The 25,474-nt window shown below is 41.3% G+C and overlaps 1 protein-coding gene across 4 annotated transcripts in view; it reads left to right on the forward strand.

Moving 5' to 3' along the window:
- CRADD (CASP2 and RIPK1 domain containing adaptor with death domain) overlaps positions 1-25,474 on the forward strand; it is a 73,790-nt gene that overhangs the window by 20,577 nt on the left and 27,739 nt on the right. For 3 of the 4 annotated variants that reach the window (XM_019613833.2, XM_019613823.2, XM_010709191.3), the window contains one exon: positions 16,980-17,135. The exons of the other annotated variant lie outside the window; for it this stretch is intronic. In XM_019613833.2, the coding sequence (XP_019469378.1) occupies positions 16,980-17,135 (156 nt within the window). The remainder of the gene's footprint in view (positions 1-16,979; positions 17,136-25,474) is intronic. 4 annotated transcript variants of the gene reach the window in all.

The following is a 25,474-nucleotide window of genomic DNA, read 5'->3' on the forward strand; positions in this document are numbered from 1 at the left end:
CCGAGATCCATCATGTCTGAGTTGGGGCAGTAGGCTCCCTTCCCCCTTTGCAACAGCTGTATTTATTTCCTACCATTATAGTCACTCTATATGGTCTTTTGAAAGACTTCCTTAGGAGCCTTTTGCTTACGTTTCAGTAGATGGCTTCTCAAACCGTTCCCAGCTGTGCCATCCATCCGGGCAGCGTTGGGCTGCTTGGCTTCAGAGCTTTCTGAGAAAGTTGAAAGGATCCTCGTATTACTGAGCTGCGAAAAAAAGCCTCTGTGAAAAATTCCATCCCTTCCTTCTTGGGGTTAATGGTTGCATTTAAGTTGCAGAGCAGAAGAAAGCTTGTTCGGGTATTAGAAACAAAATAAAGAAGAAAAAAAATTGCTCTGTGTGCTGGTGCCCCCTTGGTTTCGGTTTGGTCTGGTGTTAGTGCAGAGCACAGCCCCGCAGCGCGTTCGCTGGGCAGAAGGTTGTTTTCTTTAAACATTTGCAGCCTTTTCACTGTATATTCTCTTTTAAATAGATTTTAAAGATCATTCCAAGCAGCATGCCAGGGCTTTGAAACAACTCTCCTGGCCTATTCCACCCATCTCTCCCGTGTATTTCTAACCTATATTTGCTGTCAAACTTGCAGCTCAGATTCTCTGCACTATGTGATTTCTGATTCAGGCAGGCATCTGAACTTTGCTGTTTCTGCTCATTTCTATTTTCGTGTCGAGTGCTGTACGGCCCGTTGTTGCTTCTGACCTTACTAAATTAGCACAGAAGGCTGCTTCTATGTCTCTGTGGACACATGCATTTGTTTACTGGCAGTAATGGGGTGGTTGCTGTTTTCCCAGCGTGTTAAAATCCTGCTTTTTTTCCTGAACTGGTGAGCCGATAATGTCCAAACCTGTTCAGACTACCCACTTTTCTTTGAGGTTTATCAGCCCTCATGTTTCAGGTGGGTGCTCAGACCGAGCCCAGATGCACGTCACTCAGCAGCTGTTCTCCTTGTCACAAAGCTCCCCTCTTGCAGTACTTTTTCCTCTGCACCGAGCTGTTAATTTTGTCTGTATGCTTGTTTGGTTTTATGCCGCAATCTTCTGAATCGTGCCTGAACCAGGAAAGCAGAGTGATTTGGGAATTTTATTCCCAGTTCTGCCCCTGATTTAAAGTGTGGCCTCGGGCAGGCGGCTGTCGGTCTGCCTCACCGTTTGCTCGCAGGAGGTGGTGGCATTCCCTTTGCATCTCGGGGACCATCGGCTGAGGTGCGGGGCACGGTGGCATGCTGCTGTGGCATCGTGAGCACCTCCGAGCCGCCTGCTGCCTGTTTGAGTTGTCCCCTCCCAGGCCAGATGGATTTGAAATTTATAGTTCTGAGAAACTGGAGTCCTTTGTTCATTCTGCAGGGCTGGGGTTTTGTGTGTGTGTGTGTGTGTGTGTGTGTGTGTGTGTTTTCTGTTTTTTTTTTTTTAACCTCAAGATGGGGGTACCTAATTTAATAAAGGATTTGATCAGCTGGAATGAGCACTTCTGAAAGCAGCACACAGCAGAGGCTTCCAGGAGGAGGCCAGATGCACGAGCCGGCTTTAGGAGAGAGAAAGAATGAGGCAACTGTAAAATAAAAGATGTCTAATGTAGTTAACATACAAATACCGTGCTCAAAATGAATAGTCTGCTCTCTGTCTTCATCCTGCTGGAGCATGGTGGTGTGTCAGACCTCGCCAGCTCTTTACTTTGAAGAGGTTTAATGCTTTTTGACAGGTGACAGGTTTGGTGGCATCTGCTTTTCTGAGATAAAAAATTTAAAAATCCACCTGCCTTCCCTTTCACGTGGGGTCTGCAAAGGGTTAAGGACTGCTGAATGCAGACGTATATGGTGTTGTATTGATATAATGTACTTTGTAATAGAAAACAGAACTATCCAGGTCAAATATCAATAACATTCTATAAGCCTTTCTAGGAAAATATAATTAAAACCATTCAAAGCTGTTTCCCATAACTGAATTTACTGTGTCTTATTGACTTCAGTCCCACGTCTACAGTATGATATTATTATTGACTGTTAGAGTTCTGCCTATTTTAGAAATAAAGAAAAACACAAACTCAGGTGGTAGTATTCAACATCCATTAGAAACCTTGTCCTCCTTTTCTCCCTAAAGCAAGGGTAATATGGTATTGTTTGAACCACAGAAAGGTTGGGTAGCCCTTGGGTTTATTTAGCTCCACGGAACGGAGCTAAGTCAGTGGACCATCAACCAAGAACCTCTCCCACATCCTATGTTTAAGCAAGTTCCTAATTTGCACCAAAGGCTGCTGATTACAGCACGACCTCTGGTTTTATTGTCAAGCTATATTCACTTGTTTTCGTATTGAATATCATGAGTAAGATCCAGAGTAGGAAGCTCACTAAATTGGTTAAATATTTCTGACAGAATGACTTTGCTTGCCTAATCTGTCCCTCCTTCTCCTTAATGCAAATACTTTGTCATTTCATATACATTTAAATCATGAATATAGTCTCCCAAGCATATAATTTTCATGATAAATACATTTGGTATATTCAGTGAGTTCTTAAAAGCTAGCACAGCCTCTTCAAAAAATAAGTGCACCAGACTCAAAACCTGAATGAAGACCTGATACTATATATTCACTAATTATATTTATTCTGAAGACTTGTACCAAATACTGACTATGCCTGTATTTTTTTTACACAAATCTGCTAGTGGAATAATTTTTAGTCATAAATAGTAATAATATCGAGCTGTTTGTGCAAGTATTTCAGAGCCTAAGAAAAATCTTTTCAGAGAATAGATTTGTTATTGTTGTTGGCTGTGGGTAGATTAGCACTTTATGGTTGTCACTCAATATTTGATCAATAATTAAGACTTTTGAAAAAGTCAGGTATATGCATGTGTATAAAATAGGTACTCACACAGAGATGCATATATAAAGAAGAAATGGGCATAGAACCTCATAGAGATTTTTAATGAACACTTCCTTAAAATTCAGTGTACTCTTTTAACATTAGTCTGATTTTACTGAAATCAGAAATTTCTCAGAGGTTGGTAGGGGTTGCACTGTAGAAGAGAGAATTCAGTCTGTTTTCTTTCTACTGGAATTGCACTGTATTGGGTACATTTGTGGCTCGCATGGAACACCTAGATTTAACATCAGCTTGCTTGAAAAACATTTAGATATGGAGATGTATTGGTTATGACAACCTAGAATATTTTTAGTTTACTAATGTTTTGTGTCTTTTTTATTTAGTCGGAGTTTAATTGCTAAAGGAGCACCCCTTGTGTCCAGAGACAGACAGTGGTAGCACTCAGAAAAATCTGATAGTCAGTGGTAAATGTGTTCAGAAAGAGATGAGGTAAAAGAAAATCCTTCTGGAAGTGTTGAGAGCCGAGCTGGAATATTGTGTGTAGAACAACAAAAACTTATTTTTTTTTCTTTCAGCAAGTATCCTTTTGCCTTATTATAGCTTAATAGGTATGTGTGAAGTTGGTAGACAAAATGCTTTGGTAGGAAACATAATTTTATTCCTTTTGCTGTCAAAATTGCTAGAACTCTGTGACTGAGTTTTTAAAATTACGGATTTAAAATTAAGGATAATCTGAGCTAGTGTCTTTATTGCTGTTAGATCTGAATGTTCAATGCAAATTCATCTGAGTGAATAGTATCTTAATTTCTTTTCTTGTTCAGTCATTTTGAGTTGCCTGCAAATTGTAGGCAGGTCTGAGCCATAATTTTAATATTGAACTTTCTGAACAAATAATTATAAAAACCCTAATCCTAAACATTTCAATTTGAACTACAGAATATTTTACACTCTTGGTATTTGTTTAATATTGTAATAACTATATTTTTGATATCGATATTTTTTGCTCAAAGTATTAGGAACTACATTAATATGTAAGATAGAACAAGAGTAAATGATTTGGAAATTGGAAGGACTCTGGTGTCAATTTCATTACTTCTTGTCATTTCTGTTTCTCTCGTGTTTGGTTTAAAAGGGGATCTGCAGTCTGGTTTTGAGTAGATGCACATCTTCTCTAAATATAAAGGTTCTGTTTGTGAAATACGTGCCAGGGGGAATCTGTATGGGATTTTCATGTGCTGTCCTGTTGTTCTCTTATCTGTAAAGAAAAATGCCTCCAAACTGATGGACGAGCACACAGGCTGGGCAGTGGCTGTAGAATTGTAGTCCCCCAATTCCCTTTTTTTTCCCAGAATTGATAGTCCTGTGCTATGACTCTGCAAGAGCTAATATTGCTTGCAAGCGTTACATTATCACAAAATGCTCTGCATTAAAACTCCCATGTTTTAGCATACAGGTGGCAGTAGGAAGATTAAACCAAACAAAAGAACATTACTAAAAGACGACAGGAAACACAGTCTACTTCTGACCTGCATCACTTGTTTTCGGTGTAAACTCCCCACCCCCTCCTGATTTTTCATACAACCAATGGATGCTTGGAGAAAACATTGTTAAATCAATTTTTCACATGCATGTATAAATTTGGCAGAGTCAATTACTTCTCTGGGCCCGCTACTGTTATATTTTTAACTCTGTTCTCACTTGGTATGTGAGAAGCATCACTGCAGCATGCAGAAAAATTGTTGCTGCAGTAACATCTGGAGCTGCCTATTTTTTTCAGCTTCAAATTAATTATTCTCTTTATCTTTAGGATTACTGTAGAACGTTGTGATTTTATGATTATTATCAGGCCTTATGAGGTAGACAGAATTTCATGTAATAGCTTCATGAGTTCAGAGACCAGACTTTACTGTACAAGAGTGGTTAATGCATATGGATACACCCCCAAAGTTTCCAGTAACAATTACATTCCAAGAAAGGTGCTAAATATATTGCTACCAAGAATCTTCTGTTTTTTTCCTCCCTGGATCTTTGATGTCATTTGGGAGTGCCAAGAATTTTCACTTCACCTACTTAAAACTTTTAAATGTGAATATAAAATTTGCTTCAGATTTTATTCTACCCAGGAAGCTTGATCCTGTGGCTATCACCTAGCAGAAATTCCCACTGCATGAAAGCAAGTCTCCCTTGTGTCAGGGCTGCAGGAGGAGGTCCGCAGCTGCAGTCAGCCCTTCATGAGGAAATTATTTGGAGCCCATGTGAGGCTGCCGGTGCTGTTCCTCTAACTGAAAGCTTAACTACAACGGCACAGACTCCTGAAAGGAAAGTTCTCAAGATGGGTTCTGATCGCTTGTTTATATTTTGTAATTCAGCGATGTAAACTGGTTGGCAGTGTTGTGCTCAAAGTTTGCTTTAATTTGGGGAGATGCTGGACTTTTAAATTTTGGAGAGAAGGAGTTCTCGATATAATTTTTATATGCCCAAAGCAAAAGCTCTGAAAGGATCTGAAAGTATGACATACTTCTTCAGGTCAGCGTTATACTTACTACATAGTTTCTACACATGGTTACTTTGCAAAGAGAGAGCAGATGATAATTGGGGTAGTTTGCAGGCAATAATAACCTGCATTTTCTCACAGGAACCTTAGTAACAGTGTGACATAATGAAGGTAAAAGCAAATTGAATTAGAAAAACAGCAAACATTGTGTTTTATAACCCAAAATAAAATTCTTCAGCAGCAACTAGTCCTGTAATGTAATCCAATCTGTTTTAATACTGAGATTTTTCCAAGAAAGCAGGAAACAGTAAAGGGTAAGGCTTTCAAACCTCTGCTGTTTCGTTTACAGATCCCTTGTGTTAATTTAATGCTTCTAGGGAACTGGGGCTCTTTCTTTTTCTCAGAATCCCTTCTCTAGGAAATACTGAGTGGTGTGGCGCTGAGAAGCAGTCATGGTTTACAACAGATAAGCCAAAGGACCTGGCTTCAAATTCCACACTTCTTTGAGAAAACAAAACACGCCAATGTGTATTTTCTCTAAAGCTAGTGTTTTCTTGCTCTGATACTAGAAAAAGTTTACCTTAGAAAGGATGTAGCAGGCAACCTTGCAGGCACTGACTCTTCTCCCCTTCTCGTGTCCCTTCTGTGCATGTCTCAGCATCTAGTAGTTCTGTGCAAGAGGACTGTTAAGCACTGAAGATAAACATTTACAGCTAATGCTTTTGAAGCACTGCCCTGAAAGTTTTGCTGGCCCAAAATTCACGCTCCTGCCGAGGCAGCCGTGCCAGCTACAACCCTGGAAGATTCACTTGCTGCCCCTTCCCAAGCCCTGGCTGTGCACTTTTTTCCTGTTCTTCTCTTCCCACAAACTGGAGACACCCACCTGGAAAACTGGATTTTGCAGAGAAAACTCATTTTGTCTGGAAAAAAATAGAGTGAGTGAGTTGCTTGCAAAAACATCTAGCTGACGTCAGCTGCGTGCTTATTTGTAGTCTTCCTGTTGCAGCAGCTTTAGGAGATGCTGGGGCAATGCATGTTTTGGCCTCTGTTTCTTTTCCTCATTTTGCTGGTTCAGAAAAAGGTTTTGCACAGTGAAGTCTGAACTTACAACAGCTCTGGCTTCTGCGGTGTGGTTGGCGGGGGATGTATTGGGCATAAATCATAGGTTTTGGGCAGTGGGGGCTGTGAGGCGTGCCCACAACCTGCCGGAGCCCTGCCAGCCCCAGCGCTTGTCCCACACCTGCCTGGGGAAGAGCAACAGCTGCACATGGGAAGAGGCACTGGGAAGGGGACACGGCAGGGGACATGGCTCTGAGCGGCTCCAGCTGTGGGTGATGCATGCCCTGGTGGAGGAGAGCAAACAGCAGGGAGCATTGCAAGAGAGGCGGTGGGAGGGAGGCTGAGCAGGGAGGGCCCTGCATTGCCAGCCGCAGCATGGCCTGTCTTCACATGGCGTGCAATATGTGGGGAATGGGGGGTGGGAGAGGAAGGGGGAAGTAAGGCTGCTGGAGCTTAGGGATGGAGGAAGAAAGGTGTTTCCCAGAGCATTTAATTGTTCCTGTCTTCTTCTTTCCCCTTTGTATCTGAGTCGATAATTAAAATTTTGTGTTAGTTTGTAATAAACTAAGTGAAATTAAAATTAGAGCTGGAACAGCTCTGCCCACCACAGGAAGGGAAAAGCAAAACTTAGCGTGCTTTGTAAGCTGCAGCCTCTCCTGTCTTCAGCTGCGGCTTGGCTGGCCTGGGAGGAGATTTTCAGAAGCTTTGTTCTTGCTGTGATACAGAACATCCTGATGGACTGATTCTTTCCCTCTGGTCATTGATTTTTTCATTACTACGTACAGGCAGGGAGAATATCAAAGGCTCAGCTGTATCCTCTCCCAGGTCCTGGGAAGGCCAAAAGGATCTTGGATTCAAACGACGGGAGTAGAAATTTGGCAGGAGGGAAGAGCTTTGCACTAAATCATACGTTCTTAGTCTTGGCCCCACCTTCAGTGCCATACAGCTTGGGAAAGAAAATTTAGCAAACAGTCCTAAGTGTAACTCCGAGAATCCTGCTGCCAGGCCAGGGAAGGTGCAGCTCCTTTAGGTGCATGTTCTGTGTTTAAGCTTATGGTTGTGAAATTGGTAGTTCCTGGAATCAACACCAGAGTAGATTGTCATGGCATTCTTGAGATTACCCAAGATCAAGGAAGTATCTTTAGAATCTTCTTGAGGAACAGCTGTTACTCCCACATATGCAGAGGATGAGAAACCTCATGTGTGGTAGATAAAGCACCACCCTGGCTTTCTTCTCAAGTTGTCTTTCCTGGGTTTTATACAGGAGGGAGAGCACTTCATCGGTTTCGTCAGCAGGTTTGGTTTATGCTTACACTGTGTATTAGAAAAACTAATAATGAGGTGTACTGGGAGAGAAAAAAAAAAAAACAAAGTTATGATTTTAGAGGGTATTCACGTAGCTATTACAGTTACAGAGCTTTTCATGTCATTTTCATTTTCTGAATCCTGCAAAGAATTCTTGGTAATGCAGAAGTGTTGTCCCTACCAATTTTGGAAACAAACTTTGAAAAACAAATTGACTACCGAGCCAGGAATTTGCAAAATAAACTTCCTCTCTCTACCATTTCCAGATTTTTCTTTTGTTTTGTCTTCCTTGTGTATGAACTGTTCAGGACTGGCAGTGTTGTATCACCCATTTCTTCTAGGTTGCTCTAGCTCTTTGAAATGGCATCGCGTGGTATTTCCATGAACAGACTTGGAGAAAACCAGAACATAAAAATTACCCTAAGGATTGCCAAACCAGGTCAGAGTCAAGTCCATCTGTCCTATCAACCTGTTTCCAAGTACAGTCAGTAGCCCGGTGGCTGAGGGAAAGCTGCATGAGGAGGCTATGCGTGTAGGCCGTGCTCATCCTGTGGTGTGGTGCTCAGAGGCCTCCTGAGCTGAGTTTGTCCCTCACTGTTTCGTGGCTCTTCGTGGACTTTTCTCAGCCTTAATTCAAGAAGGTGCGTGTTGAAATCTGGCACCCATGTCTGGAGATTGTGAAAGATTTAACTTTTGGTCCACTCCTGTTCTGTTGCGTGAGATGCATTTTTGTTCGCCAAGCACCGCTCACTTGAAGGAGAAAGAGCAGTTCACCAGGGGTTGGTGTAGGCGCAGGAGACTTTCATGGTTGGCCCACTAATGTCAGCCACTGAGACTGTTTTCACCCAACGAGTGCTTCTGGTAAAAAATACTGGCACATTACAGTGTTGGGGTGTCAGTTTGATGTTATTTACGTAAAGCCTTGCACAAAAAGCCAGAGCATTTTTTTGTTGGTGTGTGATGCGTGGTAGAGCAGCTCCATTCACCAAAAGACAGTGCCTGTGGTCTGTGTCCCCCGTAGAAAATAGCCCACGGCAATGTTGCGGCTGGTGGCTGCATGATGGCAGGCACAGTGTTTGGTGGTGATTATTTCTTTCCTGTGTAGGGTTAATCTGCAGCTATTTGTGTAGTCTCTTGGCAGTCGTGTGAAATTATATGTCCTGTGATGTGGAAGTTGGTTCAAACTGATCATCTTCCAGACCTATGGAAAGACTTCTCCATCTACTCTGTTGCTTTGACGCTAAACTGAGTTTCTTGGCAGACAGAAGGAAGATAATAAAAAAGTGCTCTCTGCACACAAGGCAGATAGAATTTGTCCCATGCCGTAATAATTGTGCTTAGTAATTCATAGCTGCTGTGTTTTTAAATGAAGAGTGAAGTTCATAGGAGGTCAGATGGATTTCTGCATTGCAGTATAGGTTACAGGAGTAATAATCAGCAAGAAAGTTACGAAAGGCCTCACATTACAAAATACGGATTAAAACAACTCAACTTTTATGCAAATATGGTAATCCTTGCTTTCACAGAAGTTTCTTCAGACCCGCTCACAATGACAATATTGTTTTCTGTCCTGCTTCTTTTTGATATGCTGCTGGGAGGTAGTGAATAAAACTGGTGGATTCAGAGAGACTCTTACATGTAGTATAAGAGAAAAGATGTTTAAAATGATGTTAAAATGTATGTTTTTTATTTAAGTAGTGACAATATGACTAACTATGACCTTGGAACCTGGAGTCTATGTCCTATTAATGTGTTTGTGACTGCAGTTCTACGCTGCATGAATTGTAGTTGTAATTATTTGGTCCTCCATTTACACGTATTCCATTTACAAGCAAAAGTTTTGATCTCTCACATTGCTCCTGACTGACACAGATCTGCCTGTGATTGGAAGCTCATGACACTTGTCCAGCACTGAAACCTGCTGCGGAGGAGTGGTGGTGAGGTTCCATCTAGAATGGCAGTGCTCTTGGGACTGGGAGCAGCATGGAAGGGGCCTGGCTGATTTCGGGGGGCTCGCAGGTTGTTGTGTGGTTTTGCTTTATGGCTCAGCCTGGTCAGTCTCCAGAGGCTGACACACTGGGAACAAGCCAGCAGAACCAACATTGTCCTGTGATATACACCCGCTTGTCCCAGTAGTATGAGAAAGGTAAAATGAGAACAGGCCCTGTTGTTTGCATCAGTCACTGTCTCCAGGTGTGGAGGCTTCCATACACAGGACAAGGGAAAAAGATAATTATTTTAATTTTACAGCTAGTGAGTGGAGCAGTAGAATGGATAGTTTCCCTAGAGTTTATGGCAGATTCAGGAACTGAACTATTAAGTCCCAGACCACTGTCCTAACCGCAGACGGTTTTTCCTACTGTCAATTAGATGGAGTAATTTTAAATCTTTCAAAGCTTTTTTCTTGAATACTGGCCCGTCTTCACCTGTATTTTAAGGTCTAGCACCTATATTAATTAAATAGTGAAATATTTACTTAAATAGTAAATAGTAAGATAGTACCTGCTTTATTTTATTTGCAATAATTTAACTTCTGAGGATAAAATCACCTACTAGCTCATCTTTGAATCCTTCTGCAGTCCCCCGAAAGTGAGAAACTGTGTGTTCCTCTGTAGAATATTACTTGAACCAGCAGTTCAAAGTCATGATTAGACGTGCTTTCTAGAAAATCCAGTGAAATAATTCTTTAAATTCCTGAAATATTGCAACCCCGTATTAGCTCTAAATACTTTTTCCTATCATTCTTGCTTCCCTCCTTGTGAATCTGGGAGCGTAGTGCTGCTCTGGAGATCAGACAGCACAGAGATGAATGTGTTAAAAAGAGAGAGCCTCTTCTGCAGCGCAGCTGTGCATGTCTGAACATTGGCTTCCAGTAGGCATAAAGAATAGGTATCAGATTATTTGCACTGAATTTTCACGTGGTGTCTGGAATTGGATGTGGGGAATTTTACCAAAATACATAACTCTAGAATGCATGAGCTTTGAGTTGTTTCAGTAATTCCTCATTTTTATAGTTATCACTGCTAATAATGAATTTGCTGCAACTGATGTTAATGGCTTTCAACGTACTCATTAGGATTCCAGGATACTTACTGTTTGTATATCATAAAAATACAACGCTGTCTTTCAACAGACAGGTTTTCTTTTTAACAATCCTTTTAAGTACATTTCATGAAGTAACAAAGACATCCATTAAAAGACAGTATTAAATAACTTCTGCCAAGTTTCAGTGAACAAATTTTTATTTAAATTAGGAATGGAAAAGATTTCCTGAACCTAGCATTCATTCTCTCACTGTTCCAGGCAACCTCCTCCTGCTGTTCCATTTGCAAAGTGATCAAAATCCTGTTAAGTTCTTTGTCTTCACTATGGTTATTAAAAACATGCTTCAAAACCTCAGTGTGGTCAGGCTAGAGGCCTTCCCCTAACTTCAACCGAAATTTCATTGTGGCTTGTTTATATCCACTTGTTCTTAACATTGTCATTTTGCTTAAATAAATCTTTTACATCCTGTGTGATACATTTATAGAGACAAATCTTACAGCCTTCTCAGCTATCTCCTTCTGAGACTGATCAAGCCGAGATCCTCAGAGGCTGGTCTGTTCCTCTCTCCATTCTAATCACCCTGCTCTGCACCAGTTTGAGTTCAGTTTCCTCCAATATGAGCATAAAACCTTTGCTCATGCTGGCAGTGAGCTCTTTTTTGCCAAAACTGCAGAATGGCAATGATTTGTATCTTTCGGAAGCCTATCTGAAACAGTTCTGAAGTATCTTTGCCTTTTATGATTATTTCAGGGTGATTATCTGTGTGATTTTATGGATTTGCCTTTGGCATTTCCAGGTGATGAGTTTCCAGTTTATGGCAGAGTTTTTTGCTTTTAGTCTTTTTGTTCATCTTTTTTCAGTTTGTTTGGCTTTGTTCAGCTTTTTCAGTTTCATTTCTGTAGCTATACTTTACAGGTCAGGTAGCTCCTCCTATTTGGTATCTCCTCAGTACAGGTGATTCTTTAATAACTGATTTCTTTTAATTTATCAAACTTGCCCTTTGAATTCCTGAACTTTTATGACAGGCATTTTGCTTATCTGTTTAACTAGAACAAATGTAAATAATGCTCTCTCAACTTGTAATTATTTTCTTAATCCAATTCTATTACAGATATCTTTACTCCTTCAAAAATCAACCCTGAGTTTACAACTGTTAAAGCAGTTGTTGGTAAAGAGATAACTAGGATCTCACATTCAGAAATCTCCTCTCTTCTGCTGTCCCATGTGTTCTACTATCTGTATCTCCTGAATTAAAGTCTTGTTTTCTGCTAGGAATTCCGCTTTTTGAGTCTCAAGTGAAGAATTTCTTTGGGGGAAAGAGGGAAAAATATTTGCTGCAAAGGAACCTAGTTTGCTGGAGAGCCCATCTTCCCTAAACAGATTTTGTGTTGTCAAAGGTATTCCTTGCTATCACACTGCTACTGACATTATTAATGTTCAATTCTTTCCCATCATTTTCACTTGTATTTTTATTTCTCCTAAACATAGTTGTGTTCCCATCTTGATTGCATTTTCTGTTATTTCTTCGAAGTATTGCTTCACATTTTGCACCAGCAATTAAAATTCCTCTTTTCCTTTTCTGGTCCATGGCCTAAGTATTATTAGTACACAAACATTTCACTTGTTTCTCGCTAACCACATCCATTTCCCTCACCGAATTAGGTATAATCCTGTGTTTCCTTTCAATTACTGCTCTCTACAGTACTGAATCTGTTTTCTTTCTCATTTTTGTCTTTCCTTTCCCTCACTGACATTCCTTTGCCCATTATCATACATTAAAACAGAAGATTTTTAAGGATCATTCTTAACTCCATATCCCGTATGCATTGGGCGCACACTATTCTTTTTTTCCTAGATCTAACCGTGTGACACATTTTGCAGATCTTCTTAACAACAGTCTCCATCTAAAAAATGTCATTTTCCTGTTCCCAGTGTCAGTACGTATCTGACTCCTTTCTCTTCCAGTTCTTCCGTCCATGGATCACCCTACTTCCCAAGTAAGCCTCAGCTTCCCAAACACTGTCAGGTTGTTCCTCAGTGCCGAGTCCCTCAGTGTTGCTGTCCTTTTCCTTTTTTGTAACGCTGTTTTTCTCCACTGCTGGCAGGTCTCATTCTCAGTGTCCTGACCTAGGGGCTTCTTTTTGTTTTCGTTTAGTTTGGTTTGCAGATTTGTGCCAAGACTGTCACATTATTGGGCTGTACCAGTACTCTTCCTGCATAAAAAGCATCCGTTGTGTACCCAGTTGAGGATAAGGGGTGTCTCATTTTCAATATCCAGTCATTTTGGTGTCTCTGTAATTATTTGGGTCTGCCCCACCACTGCCATCATCACTGTTACTGTTTTCTCATCATTGCCTTACATTTATAACACCAAAAACAATAAGAAAAAACCTTCCTCTTCCAAACTCCTGAACACTGCCCTCTTTTCTGCTTTCTGTCACTGGTTCCAAGGCTGCTGGCTCTGTTCCATACTTACTGGCTTCTTTCTCAAGAAAATACATACCGTAATCACTTGGTGAATTGCTTAATAGAAGGACTTACATCGAGGAACTGTGTGCAGTGTAGTAAAAGTTGATGAATTTAATATAGCTTGTTATTGTATTAAAGAAACGTCTGACTACAATACGTACCAGCAAACTAGCGCAGCAGCTTTGAAGGAAAGCCTTTTAATATTGAACTGTATGTATTAGCATTAATACTTCAAAGTTACAGTTTCAAATAATGTTTTCTTTTCCTAGGGGGGAAAAAAAAAAAAAGAATGCTTCTGTAAATTAACTTTTCCCTAGTTGAAGCTGTATAAAAGCTTGACAGCCTAAGGAAATGTATTTCTCTAGTATGGCTTATTCTAATAACATTAATTCTCATCATATGTTTGAGCCTGAAAAAAATGCAAACAATGTTGAGAATAATTTCTTATCGTTCATGCAGATCATTTACAGTAATTGGGGCATTATTAAATCATTACTTAGTAAAGCTTGTTGGTGGAGTCACAGAGCATTACAAGTTCACTCTTTCTCTGAGGACTGAGGATTTTTTTTTTACTACAGAACAGCATAGTTTAAAGCTTTTGAAAAATTAGTAGATGATCCTCCCTGTTCAGCAAAATCTGCATTAAAACTACATTAAAATGCATAAGGTTGATTACTTATTCCAGTCTGATAGTTGAATAAGAGACCAGAATTTCTATTCTATTTGCAGATGTCTCCTGTAGCTGACTTAAGAAATTAAGTAAATTTTAATTAAGTTACAGTTGCTATTTGTTGAGCTTTTGCTGTTCCTATTTTTTTTTCTCAGTTACTCTTACTGTTTTCCAGGAATTCTGGAACTAAGAAATGTTCTACTTAGAATTTGAAAACATAAAGCCTTCAGTTCAAGGAGTTTGTTTTTAAGTTTGGAAGACCAGTGAAATAGAGGTTTCTAATTTGTTACTCTATGTGCTATCTTGTAAACATGTTTAATATAATTTAATTGCACTTCATGGAGCGAAGAAACACACAAACAGTAATTGCAGATAGATTCTTGCAATGTTAAACAAACATCATCCACCAAGAGGGAGTACTTCAGTAACAAAAAGGAAGGAAGGGATACGTAACTAAATAATGAAGTTTTTAGAAATACAGAAATTATGTAATAGCTTGTTGACCTTCTCCTCTGCACTTGAATTAAATTTATCTGTCTTTTGTTCTTTTTGGCTTCTTTGAAAGTAGTAAATTCCTTGTTTCCTACCATTCTCCTCTTAATTTGTTTTTCACATTAAAGATGCCAAAATTTGAACTTTCTCTTCTTTTATTTTCTTTCTTTTCCAGCTGTTTTCCTCGGAAGCATTCTATCTTTAGTCCTTTTCTGCCTTTTTTATTTCTATACCCTCATTCTTCAGTTCGCAGGGCCCAGCTCCAGTGATGCTCAGTACCTCAGAGGAAACCACAACAGTCTTTTTCTTAAGCTAGTGGGTCCGGTCCTATTCTTAGTGAGGAACAGAAGAAGACATCAATCCCTTAGTCACCCACACCAGATGCTGCAAACTGAAACTGATTATCAATGCTGCCGCTTTATTTTATCTTAAGTGAAAAAATATGAGAGGAGAAGGAAAGAATCCCTAGGCTAGTAATTGCAAAACACAAGCAGGCACCATATCAGCAGAGGTTCGGCTTGTTTTTAGGAACAGGAATTCACTTGCCCTGTTATTGCAGGATGTTTCTCTCAGCTGCCAGACCTCTCCTGTTTTATTTTTAATATCCATCGTAGCTCACCTCATTCTCTTTTCAGTATAACAATAATCACTCCTGGGAAGAGATGAAATAAGTAGTCTATGAAGTTAAATGCATTTTAAGGTAAACAGGCCAGTTCCCACATGGTGTAAATCGATACAGTCCACTAATCCTGGTTGGGATTACAGCAGTTTCTGCCATTTGAGGGAAGTGAATAATGCCTTTGGTGAAAGACCCTGCGCTTAGCTTAATTGAGTTGTCAGCTGAAAACACAAGTAGTCGGCCATTGGACAGTGACATATGCTTTAGTTATCACAGCCCAAGTTTGTTTTATGAATAAGTATTACTGACGTGTGCTTTCCAATGCGCTGTGAGTGAAAGCCAATCTGAAGCAGACAACCGATAGCGAAGCCAATTGCCACCACTTACTCATAAGAAATGTTAGTGATTCTTGAAGTTTAGTCATCAGGTTTTGTTGTTAAACTTGACTCACCTCTCAGGACTCACGATGATGCTTTCTCTGCTCTCCATTACTTCACGTCACACGCAACAAACTGCTTGCCCAGTGGGTGCCAGTTTGCAGGGCTGGACCTGCCATCTTGGCCTTCTGAGCAGAAACGTTCTGTTGTTTCTACCTGTGCTTTGCCTCTTTGCAGGTGGAGAGCTGCACTTCTAGGCTCTGTCTCCCACTTTCCCTCCTCCAGTCGGAGGAAAGCTGAGCTCAGGCAGTGGTGCTAGGCGTGGGGATGGGTAGCGTGGTAGGGCTGAGGGCCGGGCCTTGCAGTGGGGAGCGTGCCTGTGGCAGCTCCTGTTCCACAGCTCCATGGAGAACTGACCATAGCCCTTCCTGTCCAACTCAGAGCTCAGCACCATCATCAGGCCACTCACCTGAGCCTGCGTCTCACCTCCCTCTAACCAGCTCAGTAGAGGCCCCAGCAACTCAGACGTGCCACCTGGCAAAGCAGCACACGTCCTTCCTCCTTGTCCTGCTTTGTGTCTTTGGACACATTCCTCGCTTCACCTGTTTGAGAGCCAGTCCCGCAGCATTTGGTGGAGGTGTGGTGTTACCCAAGGAAGGCATGAGCTGGGAGGACATGCCACCTGCATTTCTCTCAGGTGCTGAGGGGATTTTTAGAACCAGATATGTGGTTATCCATTTGGGGATTTCATGCTGCTCTTTTAGGTTGCTAGGGCAGATAATTGATCTCACTGCTTTCTTCCAGTGTGAACATTGCCTTGCACTTCATTTTCTTCATTTCCATTTTCCTGGGTACAAGCTTTTTCTTCTCTCCAGATGAGTTTCCTCACTGATAGCTGGTGTTTGCTTTATACCAACCTGGTAAATTAAATTATAGCTTTCTCAGTGCCGAGAAAACTATATTCCTGTCAATAAACATGCTTTTGCTAGACATGTTGGCACTTGTGCCCGTGGGTGGGGACTGGCCTTAGGTTTACTCTTTAGTACTTGCCGGTGACAAGGTGACATCCATTTCCTCACCTCCTTGCAGCAGGTAATTTGGAGCAAAACTCTGTATTTGCGAGGAACACTTTCTTCCCAGCCTGCAAATCTTTCCCCGTCTAGGAGCAACAGTAGGCCTTTTAGCACAGACTCACTCACAGTGATAACACAGCTGTGTTATCTGACCATTCTGCTCTTCACAGCACTTTACTTTTCCCGTCACTTAAGGACTAAACTTCTAATATTTAAAATTAATTGCTTTATTTAGATGGTAAGAGTTTTCTGCGTATCATGATCCTGCTGGTCAGAAGTCGCTGGCTGCAGAAATAGATAGAAATGACTAGAAAAAATAGAAAAGCCCTCTATAAAACATCTCTGCATTTGTGCTGCTAGGAGCAGGTGTTGAAACTAGGTGTGAAAAATGCCTGTGCTGTCTTGGAGTGTAATAATTCAAATGATGTACTGGGAGATAACTGAAAACAAGAAAGGAGAGTGTGTGTTCTGGTGATGAAATGTGTTAAATGTGATGCAATCTGTACAACACATTTCCAGGTTGGGGCATGCTGGACTCTGGAAACTGTGCTGCTTCTGAGCACCTTGTACTGGGCTTCGTGCTGGCTGCCATCACCCTGCTGGGCTCACACACCGACCAGGAAGAGGCAGCAGATCGCCACCCTATGCATGCAGTACCTACGTTGGCACCCGCAGGTCTGTCTCTACCTTGTAAACCCCTTCTCCCACTGAAGCCCTCTTTTTCTTCAACACTTTAATATATTCTCCCTTTCAGAAATATTGACCACAGAGCTGGATAAGGTAATCCATCCAAAATCTCGTAACACTGACTTGAAGGGTATATGTTTTATTGTTTTCCCTAGAGAGCTCTTTCGATTCTAGCTATTTTTTCCAGTCACAATTCTCTTGATTTCCCTCTCAGAAACCTCAGGCCTTGCATACTTCCACTCCCTGGTCTCCAAACCCTCATTCCATTCTATCAGATCTCTGGGCTCTGTGTGTGGCCAGGGCCCCTTCCTCACCCATTCCTGTTTCTGACTGCTCCCAAATGTGCCCAGTCTTCTACCCCACATGCACACATGCTGTCACAGTGCAGTGGATCTGTTTGTTCTTTCTTCCCATTGCGTTCTGGAATGGACTAACTCTTAAGCTTACCAACACTTTATACACAGGTAGGGCTCTCCCCAGGCTTCAGGAAGAAGCCAGTGCCTAAGTTGTCTTAGTGCTTGAAGAAATCTGCAAAAGAAAAATCTGTTTCTTGTCCTCTTAATGAAGAATACACGTTCTTCTCGAAAGAAGCTTTCCGGAGTTTCCCTGCATGTCATAAAAAAAGAGCTCTCCTTTTTCTGCATAGCTGGAAGGCGGGCCTGAATGGTTGAGGAAAGATGTGGTCACCATCCTACATAATCCTTTCCAGCTCTTTTGAAGGAAGATCTTTGTCTTCACTTTTTCTCTTTCCTGCTGTTGCTGTGCCTACCGCTCAGTGTCTTGGCTGGGCTTGGCTTTGCTCAGCAGCTTTTCCCTCTGAATCTTCCTGCTTTCACATACCAGCTGCCTACCCTGCCATCCAGACAGCTTTTCACACCATATAATGTTTTGCTGTTCTCCTCTCCCTGCAATGCTGCGTGGTGCCGTGCCAGGCTGGGGCATACCTCAGTCTTGCAGGGATGGTATAGGGTGGCAGGAGGGACCATGCTGTGAGAAGTAGGCCTGGGGAACACAGGGGACCAGGGGTCAGTGCAGGGCTGGGAAAGCCTTCACTGGCTTGGGGAGAGCTGTTCTGTGGGCTCCTCCCGCCATCTCCTTGCTGCCTTCCCCATGATTTTCTTCGCAAGAGCAGCCTCAGCTTGCTGTTCCCCATCCCTCCCTTCCTGCCTCCTCCTTCTCAAACTGGCCGGGGAAGGCAGGAGGAATGTCCCCCAGGAGAGCGGGGACGGAAAAATGTTGAGGAACTGCTGCTGTGGCTCTCTCCTTCTCATTAGTAAGAGAAATGTCACAGTGAGCTGCCTGTGACTTGGTGTGTCTGGGACCACTGCCAAAACATCCATTTGGTGTGAGGTTTATTGGTGGAGTGATAAAAATAGCAGAGGGGTTTGCAGAAACCAGGAACTACCAGGCTTGGTCAGTGCTTTGTTTTCTGTTTTTGAATTGCTGTTAGGCTTCTAAAGTGACTTGAAGTACTTTTTGTCCACGGTAAATCGGGTCTTTATAAAGCTGGAATTAGTAAAGAAATCCTTGAAACTTAGGTGCAGTCATTGAGGTTAGAGAGACTACAGCAGGTGTCTTGAGTGTTCAGAGCATCCCCCATTCCTGGTATTCTTTTCTCCCTGAGGTTTGTTTGCTCGTTTTAATAGAATTTGCATATCAAGGCCAAACCACTGAATCAATCTCTCTTTTTTCCTCTCTGAACTTGGGTTTGCTTTTACGAGAGTAAAAGGGGAACTGGAGGCCCCTTGGGGCTTTGAAGTAAATGGCAGGCTTTGACATCTGCAGAACGTGGGGAATGTGATTGGTATTTTCTTTAGAAAATTTAATGGTGTTTGATAAGGAACTTGAGAGTTAGGAAAGCTGCACTTTTGAATTTGTGTCTTCAACAGTAAAATTCATTTGGGGGCTGTCTTGTATTTTATGTGAAGGAGAGAAAACAAGCAAGGGAAAAACTGATTCCTTCCATGTTTCTTTTATTCATGTAATAATAAAAAAGAGCTCTTTGAGTGTGGTTAGGGCGTATTTGTTCACCAGTCCCATAGGAAGTGGTATTTTCTGTGCAGCACAAAAACACACAGCTCTCAGGTACTTCTCTCAAAGTTATAAAAAAAAAGAAGGCAGCACGCATGCACAGAATCCAAAAAGAACTCCCCAAACCAAACTGCAGGCAGCGTGCTACACCCAGACAACATCACCACCTATTCTGAAGTTTTCTGTCCCCAGATTTTCGTTTTATTTTCCCTCCAGAATACCTAAATCAAAACGTGGGCAAGTTGCTAAGCTGATTTTCTAGTGAGCAGTAGTGAAATTGGTTAGAACTTTCCTGTCCTTTTTCCCTCGGATCTCTTGACCTTAAGGGACAATTTTATGTTAAAGCACAGTGGAGATTAGAGATCCCCTGGTGCCCTGTTTTGGCTAAAATGGTCCTATAACGAATAAAACTACCTGTTTTTCTGTGGCATACTGTACATATATTGCCTGTTCTAACATTACTGTGGCTATGGTGAACTTCAACAGATGCCTTGGCATGATTTGCATTGCAAGACATATATGTGTCTATTTGAGAATTACCTTGTTTTCCTGGTAGCAAAACTGTTCTGCCATTTTGGCTCTATCTGGCCATATTCAGGAGCCTTACTGTTTTTTTCCAACAGGTAGTGTTTCAGAGTTTGAAATGGAAATAATTTATTTTCAGTGTTATGAACATAGATTGAATTAATCGTGAATTGGTGTCTGTGGCATAAAAATTCCAGTAAATAAATTAAAGGGCTGCTGGATGTAGTCCATTAGTATGTTGTTCTTTAGTGTCTTCAGTAGGAAGGAAAATTAGGGAAAACTCAATAAGGAATACTGCTGCACTCGAGAATTTTTAATTTTGGCTTCTTTGGCTGATTGTATTGCTCTAGACCTTGTCCATGTGCTCAGCAGGATTTGAGGGGCTCGCTTGTTTGATATTCTGGCCTTTTTTCAATGGAGTACTTAATCACAAGCCTAACTTCAAGCATACGGATGGTCTCACTTATCATAGGTGTTGACAAAGTCATCTTCAAGAGTCCATTTGCTGGCCTTTCTAAATATAGCCTGTTTTATTTTCTGCTAACACAAGTTATATTTGACTATTCATCCTGTATTATCTTCCTCTTCCTGTTTTTTCATCCCCAAAACACATTAGATTCTTTTCAGACTGGAAGAATTTCATTCTTAATAGAGTGAATGAGGCACAGAAAAAAGATTGTTTATCAGAAAGATCAAGGGAAAGAAATCTACAGAACATGGACATTTCAAAACATTTGGTTTGCAGCTAGGGGCAAATGACTCCTCTGAGTGGCAAAACGATATCCCCAATGAAAATAATTTCAACATGCACATTCACAGCATCACAGAATGGTTGAGATTAGCAGGGGCCTCAGGACATCATCTGGTCCAACCCCCTGCTGCGAGCAGGGTCAAACAGGGCAGGTAGCACAGGACTATAGCCAGTCTGTTGTCTCCTAGACTGGTTTGGGGATGGCATCAAACAACATCCGCTGCTCTCCCTCCATAACCCAGCAGTCTTCTCATTACAGAGGGCTTTGAGGTTGGTCATACTACAGCCAAAGGCTGCCATGATGGAAGTAAGGATAAAAGCAGCAGCAATATACTGGTGCATTCCTTTCTCAGCCAGTGAACTTACTCGTTCAAGTCTCTAAATAGGCTGTGAATATCAGATGAAGTTTTAAGCCCGAAGATGACTACTTTTAAGATGGAAAAAAATGTATTTTAACAAATAATTAATAAAGCTTTTCTTTGTTCTTTTATCCTAGTAGCGTGGATAAAATCAATACCAAAAATATTCTTCAGTTTTGTATCAAGCAAATTAGTAATCATGACTGATGAGCTCATTAGGCATTAGAAGCAAGAAGGCTGCATAACACTGCCCTATTATGGCTTTTCGAATGTGACTAAATTCTTTTGTACCGGAAGCTAAATCAGAGTGAAATCTGGGGTTTGGAATTTTGTGTACTGTTGCAATTCATGTTAGGGTCTTTTTTTCCTCTTGTTTAACTTTCTAACTTCTGTGCTAGTTAATCATTTATAAGTATTCAATACTATACTAGATTTACAGGGAGTAACTTTGGCTCACTGCCTGCATAAGTAGTGCTTTTTCTTTTTTTATAAAAGTTTTAATGTGCTGCGAGTCTGTGGCCACTGTTGAGTCATGCTGCATAACTAGGCCAAGTAGGGATATCTTGCCTATTTCTGTCTTTATGAGGATATTTCTAACATTCTGCTCTAATTAACAGTGTGAAGAAATGAGGGAAAACAAGATTTTGTTTTTTTTACATGACCTTCAATTACTTAAAGAGGGAGTTAAACTTAACAGTTTGAGTTCTCCTGTTAAAATGGAACTAGAGTGGTGGGTCATCTGTACTGTGTAGGTACTTTCATGGGGAGAAAATACTCGATGCTAAAATAATGGGTTACTAAAAGGTCACTTTAACAGGAGCAGGCGGCATATCAGGAATCAGCGGCTGGAAGCTGAGGCCAGAAAACTGCAAATGAGAAGCAGGGTTCGTATTTTTAATAAGTGAAGTGGCTAACCTTTGGAGGAAATTGCTGGCTGGCAAATTAAACATTTCTCCATATCTGCAAGAGAAGACTAGAGGATATTCTTAAAGATGCAGTGTAATCAGACATAATTTTGTTCTGTATTCAAGCAGTTACTGAACTTAGTGCATGAGCAACAGTCTGACATAAAATAGCTTGTGGTGATGCAAAAGATAAGACTGGACAGGGTGGGTAAGCCCGTCTAACTAGATCATATGTGGCCCTCATCCACTCTCTGTTACACTGCATTGTGAGACAGGGCAAAAAGTGGTATAACTCTGGGGAAGCTGGTGGCTGATAGCCTCTTGTGCCAAGACACGTTTGTTCAGCTTTGCATCTGCTTAGATGAGAAGAATTCCGTGGATGCCATTTTAAGACCAAGGCTGGCAGGTGAGGTCTTGCTTAGCCTGACTTTCTGTCCTGCAGTTCACATAGCAGTGTATCGGGTAGCTCACAAGTAGCTCTTCTGTGAACCTCCTAACTTCTGGTGAAGTCAGACTTTCTAGAAGAGGTGCAGGGAAATGATGGGCAAGGAGCAAACGTGCTGTACCTCACAACATCCACGTGTGCAACGGAGAGAACATTTGGCTAATTGACAAATGCTTAGCGCTGTGGTAGGGTACCCTCTGATCCTTGGATGGAAGGTACAACAAATACATGTTGTTTTTTTCTTGTCATCGTAGGGACGTGTAAGACCTTAAAGATGAGACCGATATGAATTAATAATACGTTGAGCAATTAAGAAACCCATATAATTGAGTGAAATTATTTTCTCAGGGCAACACAAAGTACGTTGCGACACCTGTGGAAAGGCCATGGTTCTGTCGTTGCGTTTGGTCCTCTCACTGAAACCAATGAGAGTGTCCGACATCTGGCTGAGTCGTTTCCATGGTCCCATGAATTAGAAGAACAGATTGTTGTGCCTGCAACTTAGAAACACATGTCTGTGCATCGGGATTCAGCTTCCTGTCGGCTCTGCTAGTCTTCTCTGGAAATCTCTGGCCTGAATTGCCAGGCAGATTAGCTGCTTTTATCTGGCCCTCCTGTAGGAACTCCAACTATGAGAAAGGTTGTTTATGCAAATAACCGGCCTAAAAATAATATCAGCATTTATAATGCATTTCAGCAATCAGTAGATTACAGTTCCTGGGGACTTGTTTTAAGAACATGGCAATAGCTCTGATTCTTCTGCAGAGGAATGAGAAGATGGTAGAAAGTAATGCATTGTTGGGAAATCAGTATTTGTTGTAAGATGATTTTGGACTTTGAAATATTGCTTTAATTACTGTATTTTTGCTGTTATTTTTATGCTAGGCATTTTATTATGGGCTAAGGGAATAACCAAGGACGATTATGTAAATGCAAAGTGTCATCTTCGTTCTATAGATGGTTCTGCTCTGTCATACTTTACATAAATTACCATAGCACAGAATAACTTATTTGATACCTGAAGTTCTTAGCTAGACTAAGGAGAAACATGCTTTGTTTCTAAAATCAGAGGTATCCTTAAAATGTGTAGCTCCGCTAGCAGTCTGAGATCTCGCTCATGTTTATATTTAGGTGATCTCTGCTCTAAAGAGAAAGCTCCAAATACATGGCCTTAAAAATCATACAAATCAAACCATCAGATTTGCTTTCTTTTTGTATTTACCTCACTTTTATTATATTTACCCTGCTTGTAGATCTTGAATATAATCGGTATCACAATGACCTTACAAATTTCTTATCAAAACTTTTTATCTTCATGTCACTTCTCAAGTGTCTTACCCAAGTACTCTCAGCATCCTTCATCACATTGTCTTTCCCACCTTCTCGATGCAGTCCAAACTGCCCTGTCAGCTTTTTCCACATTCCGTTGCCTCTTACCAAATTTGAAGAAAGCAATTCCATCTTTTGAGTTACAGGGAAAAAAAAGGATTTGTCTTTTAGGCCAACCAGCTGAGATCTTAATCTGCTGGGCCTCTCAGAAATCCTGACCTTTATTTACACCAGTGCAGTTATTTAGCAAATAAACAACCCACCATGGCCCACAGCGCATAACAGAATGATATCTGTCACCAAGCTGGTATGTACTGAACTCAGTGCTTGAAGTGCTGCTGAGGTTTTGTAGGCAAAAAGCAAAGGAGAATTTTCGAGAAGGAGCTGAAAGATGATTTTCTGAAGCAAAATTTTCTCTCAAGTTTAGCCAGCTGCAGGAGTGAATGCTATTAGAAGATGCTGACATAACCTGTTAATATTAATAGAGCAATTCCAAGAAGTTCTGAAAGCATTCTTATGATTGCTCCCACACATTCAGATGATTTGGACTTGGTTCTCCGGATTGATTCATTTCTTTTTTTGTACCATAGCATCTAATGTCACGATAGCCTGTTAGAGGTATTCAGCCCCAGCCTGAAGTACCATGAAATCTCATACAATGGTAGGATTTTTCTGCTGGAGCTTAGAATCTAATTCTGAAGCCATTGATGGGATTTATTTTTATTTTTTGGTTGGGAGGCTCTATTTTTAAGCATTTCTCTGTATTTGAAAGGCCAATAAAAGGTGTGCACTGACCTGGAAAAGTAGCCTACCTCGCACAGTGTTGCTCTCTATAAGAGGCTGGTAGGAGGTACTGATGATGTAGAGGACACATGTGTGTCCAAAGCAGCATTTGGATCACTGTGTTTTGGAGACTATTTATCCTCTAAATTTGTCTAATCTGTTTTGAAACCTATTTTAGTTCAACTTCCAGAACATCCTGTGTCTATGAGTTTGGCAAACTGTAGGGTGAGGAAAAAAAGCTAATTGTTTCCTTACTGTTTTTTATGTGCAAGCCACCTGTTAACCTGGTAAGCACCTGTGCTCACGGGTGGCTTGCATCTGTCTTTCTGTTCCTTTGTATTCAGTGAGTGTTGCTGACATGGTGATAGGTACTAAATATAAAAATATGATTACCAAATGGGAAGTATGAGGACAAATAATCCTTTCAAGAAGATTATGTATTCGGTGCACAGATGGTGGCTTTTTAGTGCCCACAGACTCAATTAGTCCAAGTAAGATAAGCACATACTTTTTATGATCTTTTGAAACACGGTAAGCCACAAAACAGTTTGTGATACTGCTGTTGTGAAAGCACTCATTTTTGCATAGGTGATGCAGTCTCTTGCTCTGTGGTGGTTTGAGATTGGGATGGACTCTGACAAGGGTTAATGAGCTGTGCTCAGCCTGGACTTCTGGCAAGCATTGTAGCACAGGATCTGTCGGAGGGTATGACCTGATTAATAGCCAGGTGCTGGGGGGGAGGATGCCAGGTGAACGTTCACCAGGTTTACAGGTGGCATCTTACTGGGAGAACCAGTCAGTATGTAAAGCACAAAGCTCTGCCATTCAGAGGTGCCTCGACAAGGTGATAACCTTATGAAATTCAGTGGGGACAAATGCGAAGTTCTGCATGTGGGAAGAAGATTCCTGGCAGCATTGCAGGCTGGGGACTGCCTGGCTGGGGAGCAGCTGTGCTGGAAGGATTGTGACACACAGCAAGTAGAACGTGAGCCAGCAGTACGCCCCAGCAGCAAAGGGGGCAACAGCAGACTGGGCTCTATCAAGCAAAGCTGGGCCTGTGGATGGAAGGAAACAGTTTTCTGCCTGAGCTGTCACTGGATCACACCTGGATAGTGCAGTTGGTTTTGTCCCCTTGAGTGCAGGAGGGGCGTTGATAAGCTGGCATGAACTCACTGTAGGCCCACCACAGTGATTGGGCT

The sequence above is a fragment of the Meleagris gallopavo genome, chromosome 1 (assembly GCF_000146605.3).
Source record: "Meleagris gallopavo isolate NT-WF06-2002-E0010 breed Aviagen turkey brand Nicholas breeding stock chromosome 1, Turkey_5.1, whole genome shotgun sequence".
Taxonomy (NCBI): Eukaryota; Metazoa; Chordata; class Aves; order Galliformes; family Phasianidae; genus Meleagris; species Meleagris gallopavo.